The sequence below is a fragment of the Artibeus jamaicensis genome, unplaced genomic scaffold, assembly GCF_021234435.1.
Source record: "Artibeus jamaicensis isolate MK-2021 breed Jamaican fruit bat unplaced genomic scaffold, CSHL_Jam_final contig_414, whole genome shotgun sequence".
Classification (NCBI taxonomy): Eukaryota; Metazoa; Chordata; class Mammalia; order Chiroptera; family Phyllostomidae; genus Artibeus; species Artibeus jamaicensis.
Window position 1 is genome coordinate 4,819,405 of NW_026521822.1, and position 12,425 is coordinate 4,831,829.

The 12,425-nt window shown below is 39.3% G+C and overlaps 1 protein-coding gene across 3 annotated transcripts in view; it reads left to right on the forward strand.

The window, feature by feature from the left end:
- ENOX1 (ecto-NOX disulfide-thiol exchanger 1) overlaps positions 1-12,425 on the forward strand; it is a 700,008-nt gene that overhangs the window by 674,544 nt on the left and 13,039 nt on the right. For all 3 annotated transcript variants that reach the window (XM_053665398.1, XM_053665399.1, XM_037132222.2), the window contains one exon: positions 11,914-11,999. In XM_053665398.1, coding sequence (XP_053521373.1) covers positions 11,914-11,999 — 86 coding nt within the window. The remainder of the gene's footprint in view (positions 1-11,913; positions 12,000-12,425) is intronic.

The following is a 12,425-nucleotide window of genomic DNA, read 5'->3' on the forward strand; positions in this document are numbered from 1 at the left end:
AAGGGAGTTCTTGGCAGGCACCAAACACTGCTGAAGCAAATTCAATTTCATGTGGTCAGCACCTGCACAGCTGCTCACATGCCAGGATTGAGACTCACAGACAGATAGCCTGGGGCAGATCCTATGCATGAATGGGCCATTAGTAATCAAGACTCAATTACAACACATACCACACACAAGGGACATTCCTGGAGCACCTAGTGCAGGTGATTAAGAAGACTGAAAACTGGGTCCCACAGGACACCTACTACATAAAGCCACTGTACCAAGATTGGGAGACATAGAAAATCTACCTAAAACATAGACAAAATGGGAAGACAAAAAAATGTGCCCCAAACAAAATAGAAGGAGAAATCTCTAGAAAAAGAACTAATGAAATACAGGCAAGATATTTACTTGATGTAGACTTCAAAACAATGGTTATAAAAATGCTTAATGATAGGGGAAGAATGGGTGAATTCAATGAGAACTTAACAAAGAGATAGTAAGAATGCTTAGAAAAACATAACAACTAGAAAAAAACATCAACAAAAGGAAAATATAGCATGCTGAATAGAGAACATATTAGCTGGTACGTCAGATAAAGGGTTAATATCCAAAATTTATAAAGAATTTATAAGACTTCTAGCCAACATGGAGGCATAGGTAAATACACTGTACCTCCTCACACAACCAAAAGAAGGGCAACAACAAATTTTAAAAAAACAACCCAGAACTGACAGAAAATCAAACTGTATGGAAGTCTGACAACCAAGGAGTTAAAGAAGAAACATTCATCCAGACCAGTAGGAATGGCAGAGACAGGCAGCGAGGGTGGAGAGGACTTCCAGCAAGGCAGCTGCTGGAGAACTGGGGTGAGCAAGGCAGCAACTGGTGGAATGAGCAGTCCCATATACATGTACATGTGAATAAACTGGGTGGAACAAATGGGAAGTGAGACAGACCTTGCAAGCCAGGTTTCCAGCATGGGGAAATAAAGTATCAAAACCTCTGACTGAAAAATCCTGTGGGGGTCGAGGCAGTGGGAGAAGCTCACAGCCTCACAGGAGGGTTTGTTGGAGAGATCCACAGTGTCCTAGAACATACACAAACCCACCCATATGGTAATCAGCACTAGCAGGGCCCAATTTGCTTGTGGGTGGTGGGGGGCGGGGAGTGACTGAAAGCCCCTCAGAGAACTGACCAAGCAGCACTGTTCCATCTTGGACCCCTCCCCCACAAATAGTGCCACAATGCACTGTTGCTTGCCTTGGCAAATATATATATATATATGGAGAGGCTTAGGAACCTCCAGGACAACTTTAAACATTCCAACATCTGAATTATTGGGATGCCAGAAGGAGAAGAGAAAGACCAAGAAATTGAAAACTTATTTGAACAAATAATGGAGAACTTCCCCAGTCTGGCAAAGGAAATACACATCCAGGAACTATAGGAAGCTCAGAGAGTCCAAACAAAGTTGGACACAAGGAGGAACACACCAAGGCACATCATAATTATATTAGCCAAAATTAAAGATAAGGAGAGAATCTTAAAAACAGCAAGAGAAAGGAGATAGTTACCTACAAAGGAGTTTCCATAAGACTATCAGATGATTTCTCAAAAGAAACGTTGCAGGCAAGAAGGGGCTGGAGAAGTATTCGAAGTCATGAAAGGGAAGCACCTTATATCCAAGATTACTCTATCCAACAAATTTATCATTTAGAATGGAAGGGCAGATAAAGTGCTTCCCAGATAAGGTCAAGTTAAAATAGTTCATCATCACCAAGCCCTTATTATATGAAATGTGAAAGGGACTTATCTAAGAAAAAGAAGATAAAAAAATAGGAACAGTAAAATGACAATAAATACAACTATGAACTGCACCTTAAAAAAATAAATCTAAGCAAACAACTAGAACAGGAACAGAATCACAGAAATGGAGATCACATGGAGGGTTATCAGTGGGGGAGTGGAAGGGGAAAGAGGGGCAAAAGGTACAGGGAATAAATAGCATAATGGTAGGTAGAAGATAGGGGGAGGTTAAGAATAGTGTAGGAAATATGGAAGCCAACTTATGTATATATATGACTCATAGGCATGAAAGGGGGTCAATGCAAGTGGGGGGTGTGTGCACAGTGGAGGGGAGTAAAGGGGGGAATGAGATAACTATAATAGCATAATCAATAAAACATATTTTTAAAAAATCAAAATAAAAAAGCAAGTGGGGACTTCTATTCAAGATGGCAGTAGAGGTAAATACAGCTTACCTCCTTACACAACCCCATGAAAATTACAACTAAACCACAGAACAACCAGAACTAGAGCTGAATGGAAGTCCTACAACTATGGAATTAATGAAGAAACCACATGGAGATTGGCAGAGACACTCAGTGGGCCAGTTCCACACCCACAAGTGGTGAATAAAAATAGGGAGGAATATCTCAGGAGCAAGGGGTCCCAGCTCCATACCAGGCCTCTCCAGCTCAAGGTTTCAGTGCCAGAAAGATAAGGCTCTATAACTTCTGGCTGTAAAAACCAGAGGTAATTGAGGCTATGGAATATAAACTTCTAGAGTCTCAGGCAGTTCCTCTTAAAGTACCAGTGCACAGACTTTCTTGGAATTACTTCATCTAAACTCCAGCAGCAGCAGATTGAAAAGCACCAGAGGTATACAGGGAACAACTGAATATCTGGCATGAGGGCAAGAGCCAGGGGGTTTTACTCCCAGACAGAAGTACTGGCATAGGCCATTGTTCCTTCTATGAGCTTTCCCCCAACAGAGCATGCAGGCAGGTTCCATATCCTAACTGCATCAACCTGGCTCACACTGTTTCCCACCCACCCTAGTGATTCCTTGAGGCTCTGCTCCACCCAATTTTCAGGCCCACCCAAGCTATTTCCAGTGGGTTTTCCATACAAATGGCTTATCTTGGCTAACACTTCAGATTTTCCTAAATTCTCTCAAGCAAACAACATCTGGCCTCAGTGTGCCACTTGCTTATTGCTAAGTGGTCCAATGCCTTGGACTAGCAGCAGCTGGCCTTATTTCACAGCCTGGAACTTGCTTGGGCACCTCCAAAAGCAATACAAGTAACAGATAACTACAGACCACTTTGTAGCTTATACTGGGTGGCCTGAATCAAAACAGGTGGTGGCTGACTTTAGCCTCCACTGCCTGGGAGGCCCCAGAGCTTGCATACACAGTGGACAGCTATAGAGCACATTGAGACACAACCCCCCAACCACCTCCACAAGTGACACACTCACAGGGCAGACTCAGCAGGCACCAGAGGCTGCTGCTCTGTGGAGTGGGCCCCTGTACAGCTGATCCTCCACAATGGTTAGAGATTGGTGGTCAGTGGTCACAGATAGTCCTTGCAGATGATTAGCCCTGGTAAATCCCTCCCATTGACCTGCCAGCAACAATAAAGGTTCAAATACAAGGGGATACCATACATAGACCATAGCATGGGCACACCTCAAGTACCCAGTTTGGGTGACAGGGGAGGTTGTGCCACTGGACCCTACAGGATGACTACTACATTAAGTCATGCTACCAAGACAGGAAGTCATAGAGGCTCTACCTAATACATATAGACAAATACAGGGAGACTGCCAAAATGAAGAGATAAAGAAACATGGTCCAAATAAAAGAAGAGAACAAAATTCTAGAGAAAGAACTAAACAAATTAGAGATAATCTACTAGATTTAGAATTCAAAACACTTATTATAAAGAGGCTCAGTGAACTTAGAACTTCAACAGTGTGAAGAAGGACATGGAAACCATTTAAAAAACAGTCAGAAATGAAAGATGAGGAACTAACTGAAATGAGAAACAAGTTACAGGGAATCAACAATGGCATGGATGAAGCCAAGAACCAAACCAGTGATTTAGAACATAAGGAAGCAAAAAACATCCAATGAGAACAAGAAGAAAAAAGAGTCCAAAAAAAATGAGGATAGTATAAGGAGCCTGTGGGACAACTTCAAGCATACCAACGTTCACATCATAGGGGTGCTTGAAGGAGAAGAGAGACAGCAAGAAATTGAAAACCTATTTTTAAAAAATGACAGAAAACTTCCCTAAATAGGTGAAGGACATACACATCAAATCCAGGAAGCACAGAAACTCCCAAATAAGTTGGACCCAAAGAGGACCACACCAAGACACATCATAATCAAATTACCAAAGGTAAAAAACAAAGGAAAATTCTTAAAAGCAGCACCTAAAAGTATTTTATGCTGGGTGGCCTGGGTCACCCAACATAAGAGAAAAGCAGTTACTTTCCTACAAGGGAACTCCCATAAAGTTGTCAGCTGATTTCTCAAAAGAAACTTCACAGGCTGGATATGATTGGCAAGAAACATTCAAAGTGATGAAAAGCACGGACCTACAACCAAGATTCAAAGCTATCATTTAGGATCAAAGGACAGATAAAGAGCTTCCTAGATGAGAAAAAGCTACAGGAGTTCATCATCACCAAACCAGTATAATATGAAATCTTAAAGGCTCTTCTTTAAGAATAAGATTAAAAATATGAACAATAAAATGGCAATAAATACATATCTATCAATAATTGAATCTAACAAGAAGAACAAAAACATAATTATACAAAGAATGTTTTGATGTTTGACAGATGGTAGGGGTATCAGGGGATAGGCAAAAAAGGTGAAGAGATTAAAAAGTACAAATTAGTTGTGACAGGATAGTCATGGGGATGTAAAGTACAGTATAGGGAATATAGTAACCAAAGAACATATATGCATGAGCCATGGAAAATGGACAATAGCATGGGGATTGCCTGAGGGAGTGGGTGGGGTCTGAGTGGGGTGGGGCAAAGGGTAGAAAACTGGGACAACTCTAATAGCATAAACAATAAAATATAATTTAAATTTTTTTAAAAAGCAAGTGGGCAAAATTGAACAGCTTCAGATAAACCTATAAGGCACACATTCAGCTAGGGATTAAAAGTAACACTTAAAGAAATATACTGAGTTAAAACTATCTCTGAAATATAGTTTAGATCACAAAGTAAAGAAAAATGGTAAGTTAAAAAAATACAGGATTTAAGAATCTCTTTTTTGGTACACATTTAGTTTTATTGCAACAAAGCAACTTGTATGTTTTTAACATTTAAAACTATGCATCATCTTTCCTTTCCAGTGAAACAAAAGGAAAATTTTTAAATAAAAAGGAACAAATTACAACAGAGAATGTCAACTCCCAACCAGATTCTACTGATTCTCCCAAGTGGCAGGACTCAAATCATGATTACAAGAGAATCTTTTTTTGAAAGGGTGGCCATCAAACCTCACAATTAAATATGTCAAAGGAGAAGCCCACTAAACCCACCCAAATATCTCAAACCCACCCTTTGTTGACTGTCTATAGCCCCAATTTTATTTATTTTCTTTTTCTAAACAAGAAAAAGGAGACAATTTCATATTGGTAAATGCTAATTGTCCATATTCACGTAAAGACACAGTGTAATTTCTGTGCCCAATATACAGAGAGAGAAAGAAAAAGCTACTGGCAGAGCTAAGGAAGTAGGAGGCTTTTCTTTTTCCCACAGAGCATGGTGGTATTGATTTCATAAAGGTTTTATTGAGACAGGAAGGGGTACAATTGAATTTGGAACAGAAAGGGGCAGAGATTCTTTTCTCACTGTATTCTGCTCAATGAACTTCCCTCCAAATTTTCCTTTATAACCATGGTGTAAAGGAAAAAAGACCTCAAAAACAGGGCAACTGTGCACAAGAAGAAAAAAAGATACTACTGTTTGCTTCCAGGGACTGGAGAAAATGAAAAAAGGAGGTCAGAATCCATCAGGGTTCCATTAGTCATCTCCTTCATCTTCCTCTCCTTCCTCCCTTCATCATCATCTTCATCTTCTTTCCTTCATTCCCTTCTTAACCCCACTCATGGGTGCCCAGGGAGAGAAACCCACATAACATCTGGCTGTGAAAATCAGGAGGGATTCCATCAGCCATGTTGAAACTGGAATTTGCCAGAAACCCAGCTCCTTATTCTTAAAGGGCCAACACACAAAATCTCATTCATGGGTACTCACCCTGGGTTTGGGTGGAGGGATGGTGGCTCAGAGTGGACCAGAGTCATACAGGGATAATAATATGTACAGATTTTGAAGGAAAATTATATGATCTAAACAAATCATAAGAATGTATTTATTGCACTACATGCATAACATTTTCATTGTTTCCCATTAACATGACATACACAAACCTTTACTTAAAATATTTTTGTATCAACAAATAAAAAAGAGTGAATGAAGCTGTAATTATCTAGCACTATTTGACTAATTTAAATGCTGCTCCTTTGGTCTTAAGTCTAAAAATGAAAGTAAATTAGATATTTTGACTGGAAAATTTCAAAATGCCTTTATGTGCCTGTTGAGACCTGAGCCTTCTTGATGAGGAATTTACCACAGGTTATACAGACTTGGTTTGTATAGCTTTCTAAAGTAGTTTCTAAAGCCCCGATATGTGCAAAAAGCTCAAACATACTGACAGCCTTCTCTACTCCTTTTTATTTTCTTAAATTAAGTACTTAACAGTAGTATTTTCCATTGTCAGGATATCCATTATTAAATATGGAGACCTCAGCTTCTACATGGAAATAGCCAAGACAAATTGTTCAACCCCTGCCTTTAAAGATCCACCAAATTCAGTAATGGCTAAGTTCTCCACCCTCAGTTCTTAGTGTACGTTTTACCAAGCCTTTAGGTCCCTCCCAGAGGACAATAAAATGGTCTCCAGTTTCTAGTTTGTAACATTTTCCATTAGATTTTGCCTTAGATCTGTCCTTTTTCTCATTTGCAAAAAAATAAAAATAAAAAATCCCAGTTCCTTTAAAGGAGGTGCCAAAAAGCTTTAGTTAATTGTTTAGGAAACTCCCCCATCAAGTGATTCATCATCAAAACCAGGGGCTAGAAACTTCATTTTCTCAGACAATATGACTGATGCTTCTGGGATGCTACTGGTATGAGCAGTGGTGGAAGTAGTGAGGAAGACAGGTGCAGTGCATGAGAGGATGATGACTAGTGTCTCCCACTTCTGCTATATATCTAGCAATACTGAATAACTTGGTTGCCATTCATAGGAAAAGGTTGGTAAACTTTTATTTAACTACCTGTCTTTGCCCCACATGTATGTAGTGGCAATTGCTAAACTTTTATAAAGAAAAGCTAATGACTTGATAATATCAACCACATCTGAGATGGTTCTGTATACCCTCCTAAGGAAAACTACTCATGTCTAGGTCAGGATTTCTAATCTGAGTTTAGAAAGATATATAGTAACCATATAAGCATTATTTACTTAGCTTTTAAACAAAAATAGTTTCAATAAGAAGTGTCCATGCCCAGTGAAACACAACCAAAGATAAACAGATAGGATTACATCAAACTAAAAAGCATCTGCACAGCAAAGGAAAGAAATCATTAGCAAAACAAAAGACAACCAATCGAATGGGATTGGGAACTCCCATTTGCAAATGATATTTCCAATGGGGTATTAATATCAAAATATATAAAGAACTCTTGCAACTCAACTACAACAAAAAGCAAACAACCTTATTCAAAAATAAGCAGAAAACCTGAATAGATATTTCCCCAAGGAAGACATAGACATGGTCAACAGGCACATGAAAATGTGCTCAACATCACTAATTATTAGAGAAATACAGATTAAAACCACAGTGAAATATCATCTCACACCTATTAGAATGACTATCATCAATAAATAAATAAGTGCTGGTGAGGATGTGGGGAGAACAGAAGCCTCATACACTGTTGATGGGAAGTAAATTGGTACAGCTACTATGGCAAATAGTATGGAGGTTCCTCAAAAAATTAAGAACAGAACTGCTATAGCAATTCCTCTTCTAGTTATTTATCCAAAGAATATGGAAACATTTATTCAAAAAGGCATATGGACCCCTATAATCATTATTTATAATAGCCAAAATATGGAATAACCCATGTCTATCAACAGATGAATGGATAAAGAGATGTGGTAGATAAGTAGGTAGATAAATAGACAGACAGATGGATAGAGAAGATAGAGAGAAAGAGATAAATATAAAAAATGGAATACAACTCAGTCATAAAAAAAGATGAAATACTGCCATTTGTGGCACTATGAATGGAGCTTGAGGGATTTGTGCTAAAGTGATAAATCAGATAGAAAAGGACAAAAACTTTATGACTTCACTCATATGTGGAATATAAATTTCAAAAAGCAAATGAGCCCTGGCTGGTGTAGCTCAGTGGATTGAGCACAGGCCTGTGAAGCAGAAGGTCACTGGTTCGGTTCCCAGGCAGGGCACATGCCTGGGTTGTGGGCCGGGTCCCTTGTTGGGGACACATGACAGGCAACCACACATTGATATTTCTCTCCCACTCTTTCTTCTTCCGGTCCCCTCTCTCTAAAAATAAATAAAATATTTTAAAAAAATAAAAAAGCAAATGAACAAGAAAAACAAACTCATAGATATAGAAAACAGATTGGTGAATAAAAGAGGGTAAAAGAGTAGGTGTAGGGAAAAATAGGTAAAGAGGATCAAATACACGGTGAACTAGAATTTGGAAACTAGAATTTTGGTGCTGAGTACTATAGTGTATACAGATATCAAATTATGTTGTACACCTGAAACTTATATAATAGTATTAACCAATGTTACCTCAAGTAAAAAATTAAATTTTAAAAAGGTTCCCATGCCCAAAACACCCAAGTTATTCTGCCTTTCTGAATCTATAACAGGATGAGTTAAGGCCCTTGAGGTACTTAACTCATAAGACTGCTCAAGCCTCTCTGCCTTCTGAGATGCTTTTGCCCATAAGAAACTCACATGTCCTTGTCACCTCCAATGGTATAGTGCCACACTGCTCACTCCCCATCTCAGCCCCACCACCTCCCCTATGCTTGGTCAGCACAAAGCCAGATCTGTCAGTCTGCTGCCTAAGCAGATGTGGAACCCAGGGGAGGAATGCTGCCCCCTCCTGCAGCACCCCTACTGACTATTGGAGCACCCCCTATCCTCCCTGTGTGTGAGAAGAGCCGCTCACTAGAAACACCTTTGCCTAGTCACAAAGCCAGAGCTGACTACCCCTGTCCTCCTTATGGGAAGGGGGTCTGTCTGTCATTTGTTGGAGGGTTTCTGTGGAAAGTGGTGTATGTCCAAGCACCACTTGTCCTCAATCTGGGACAGCAGAAAAAGTCTCATCCCCCATCCTGAAGGATTCTGCACCCCCCTTAAGAAATGCAAATAAATGTGTTATTTTCAAAATACTTCTAATTTTTCTTTTAGTAAATCAGTCATGAGCTTCCGTATCTTAGCTCTTAATAGTAACACAATTACGTATAATACCACTTCACCAGATTTAAGAATTTTAGACACAGGGAAGCAGTTGCCAATCTAGAAAATTAAAAGATAAATTAACAAATAAAGTGGTAGGAGGGGAACTAAACAATACCACTTAAGTAAATTAAAAATGGCTATTTGCCACTTAAAGATATTGCCTTTATTAACTACTATTATTGCCTTTTGTCATCACCAGTAGTTCATGAAAAGGACATTTTAGCAAAAAAAAAAAAAAAAAGAACATAATCTCAGAATAAAATGGTAGTGCTTTATATCTCAGGAAAAAGAGATCAGTTTCTGAAAGTGAGGTTTGAGCTTTATGGAGAAATGTAATGAATTATTTCTATCTTCTTCATTTCACTGTCAGCCAAAAAAACCCACCTGCAAGCAGTGTTCTGAGGACAAGGCTTTGAGACTGCTTGTCTAGACACTTTAGTTCATGGCCTCAGCCTAAGGATAAACTGCTAACTTTTCTTTAAAAACTGGCAAGCCTCTCAGAGCATCCCAAGCATCACACAAGAGATTAGAGGGGCATGAGAGCCTACTTCAGACCGATCCAAGGCTACCTGCTATTTACAGGCTGACCTAGCACAAGGATGACGGGTTCTCATCCAGTCTTTCCCTGACTGCATTTCATACAAGGTGGGCTTCCCTTTGCTTTAGCTTTCAAGCATCAAAGCTTCCAAATATACAATATGAAGGTCTATCCTCAGATTTAAGTCATCTCAAAGCCTGCTTAAAAGAGAACCAAACAAACAGCAGTCTGAACACAGTTTCTTAAAAAACAGAAGCATACATACAAAGAACTTACATGCCTCCACTCTAAGAAGACAAATAACCCAATTAAAAAATGGGAAAAGGACTTGAACAGACACTTCTCCAAGGAGGTCATACAGAATATCCAGAGACACATGAAAAGATGCTCAATGTCACTAGCTATCAGAGAGATGCAAATTAAAACCACGATGAGATACCACCTTACACCAATCAGAATGGCTATCATAAACAAAGCAACAAACAACAAATGTTGGAGAGGTTGTGGGGAAAAGGGGTCCCTAGTTCACTGTTGGTGGGATTGCAGACTGGTACAACCATTATGGAAAACAGTATGGAATTTTCTCAGAAAAATAAAAATCGACCTGCCTATGACCCAGCAATTCCATTGCTGGGACTATATCCTAAGAACCCTAAAATACCAATCCAAAAGAACCTATGCACCCCAATGTTCATAGCAGCACAATTTACAATAGCCAAGAGCTGGAGCAGCCTAGGTGCCCATCAGTAAATGAATGGATCAAAAAATTATGGTACATATACACAATGGAATTCTATGCAGCAGAAAGAAAGAAGGAGCTCCTACCCTTTGCAACAGCATGGATGGAACTGGAAAGCATTATGCTGAGTGAAATAAGCCAGGCAGTGAAAGACAAATACCATATGATCTCACCTGTAACAGGAAGCTAAACAACAAAACAAACAAGCAAGAAAAGCAAAAACAATGACACTTAAATAGAGAACAGGAGGACAGCAACTGGAGGGGAGAGGGGAGGAAATTTCAGGGGAAAAAGGGGAAGGATTTACAGGAACTAGTATAAAGGACACATGGACAACAACTAAGGGGGGTGGAAAGGGGAGGGAGGTGGGGAGTATGGGGGGGCTGGGATGGGAGTAAATACAAAATACTGTAGTTGAAAAATAATTTAAAAAAACAGAAGCATACAGTCTGTGGCATCAACACCATCATAATCACTATTTTGATTTTGGATATAGGAGCAGGGAGGGTAGAAAGGTAATGCTTTAACTCATCTGTGACAGCAATGTCAAGCTTTTCATTTGTTAGTATAATGTTGACAATTGATTTTTCATGATAGAAAAGCCTTCTGATTTATATCAGACTCCAGCCAAACCATCCATTCCTGAATCTTTCAAATGATCTTGTAAATTAGCACAGAGAGAAAGAGAAAACAAGCTGGCCCCCTTGAAACACAAGCAACAACCAGGGGAAAAGAGCAAAGGTTTCAAAAAGGATTTATGCTTCCTTCTGTGGTAGTTATGTGAAATATGGATTAAATACTTTTCATAACTAGCAGCTATAACTGTCAGGGAAATTTGAGGCAGTGTGATTTCTAACACAGCTGTATGAGCCATTTTCATATGGCAGAGTCCACTGAAGGAAAGAAAGGAGAAAATTTTATCCTCCCAATAACTACAATTTTACATTGGTAAATCAAGCATAAAATTGGTAGTTGAAATGCTTCCAGGAACCTTTGTTTAGCAATACATTCATTCATCTATATATTATCTCATGCTCTAGCATTTCTAACTACTGTCATCCCATGAGATGGAGTGTTCTGTTTGTCCTGTTATTACTACTGTCTTCCGAATGGGCTGTTATTGAATGCTCTGTTGAGAGCTGTTAGAAAGGACAAGGCTGTATATGACTTAGCCTGACAAAACCACCACTGGAGTTAGGTGGCACTGTGATATGTTATCTAATAGATGAAATTTATTTGCCTTTCAGTAACCAATGTTTGTCCTTTTAATTCAGGCATCATATCAACGTTTCTTCACGTCCATCCTTTTGGAGCCAATATAGAATATCTCTGGTCATACATGCAACAGCTGGACTCTAAGGTAAATTCTCGTTCCAGAGGGGCTCCCACTGCTGACACTGAACTTGCTGACTTCTGGCTGCCAGGGGGCCATGTGCACTGTGTCAGGGATACAGTAGTGTGTGGAGGCTGACCAGCACTTCTTTCCAAGGACTTTGGTTTCGGGCAGATAGTTGTCTTCTTTTCACTTTTGTCTTTGTAGAAAGAAGAGCAGTTATCTAACATGACAATGACTTTCAGCAGATGTCAAATTAGCTTCAAAAGCATTCTGAGGGATTTAAAATTGCAGTGTGGCCTGAAAGTTCCCCAAACAAGGGAGAAATTATGTCAGGGCAGTTCGTGGGGCATTATCCTTAGCACATAGTCTCACAGAACTCTTTGTTAAGGACTTCACACAATAAAGGAAAAAATTACCTCAAATAGAGATCTGATATGACTCTCAAGAAAA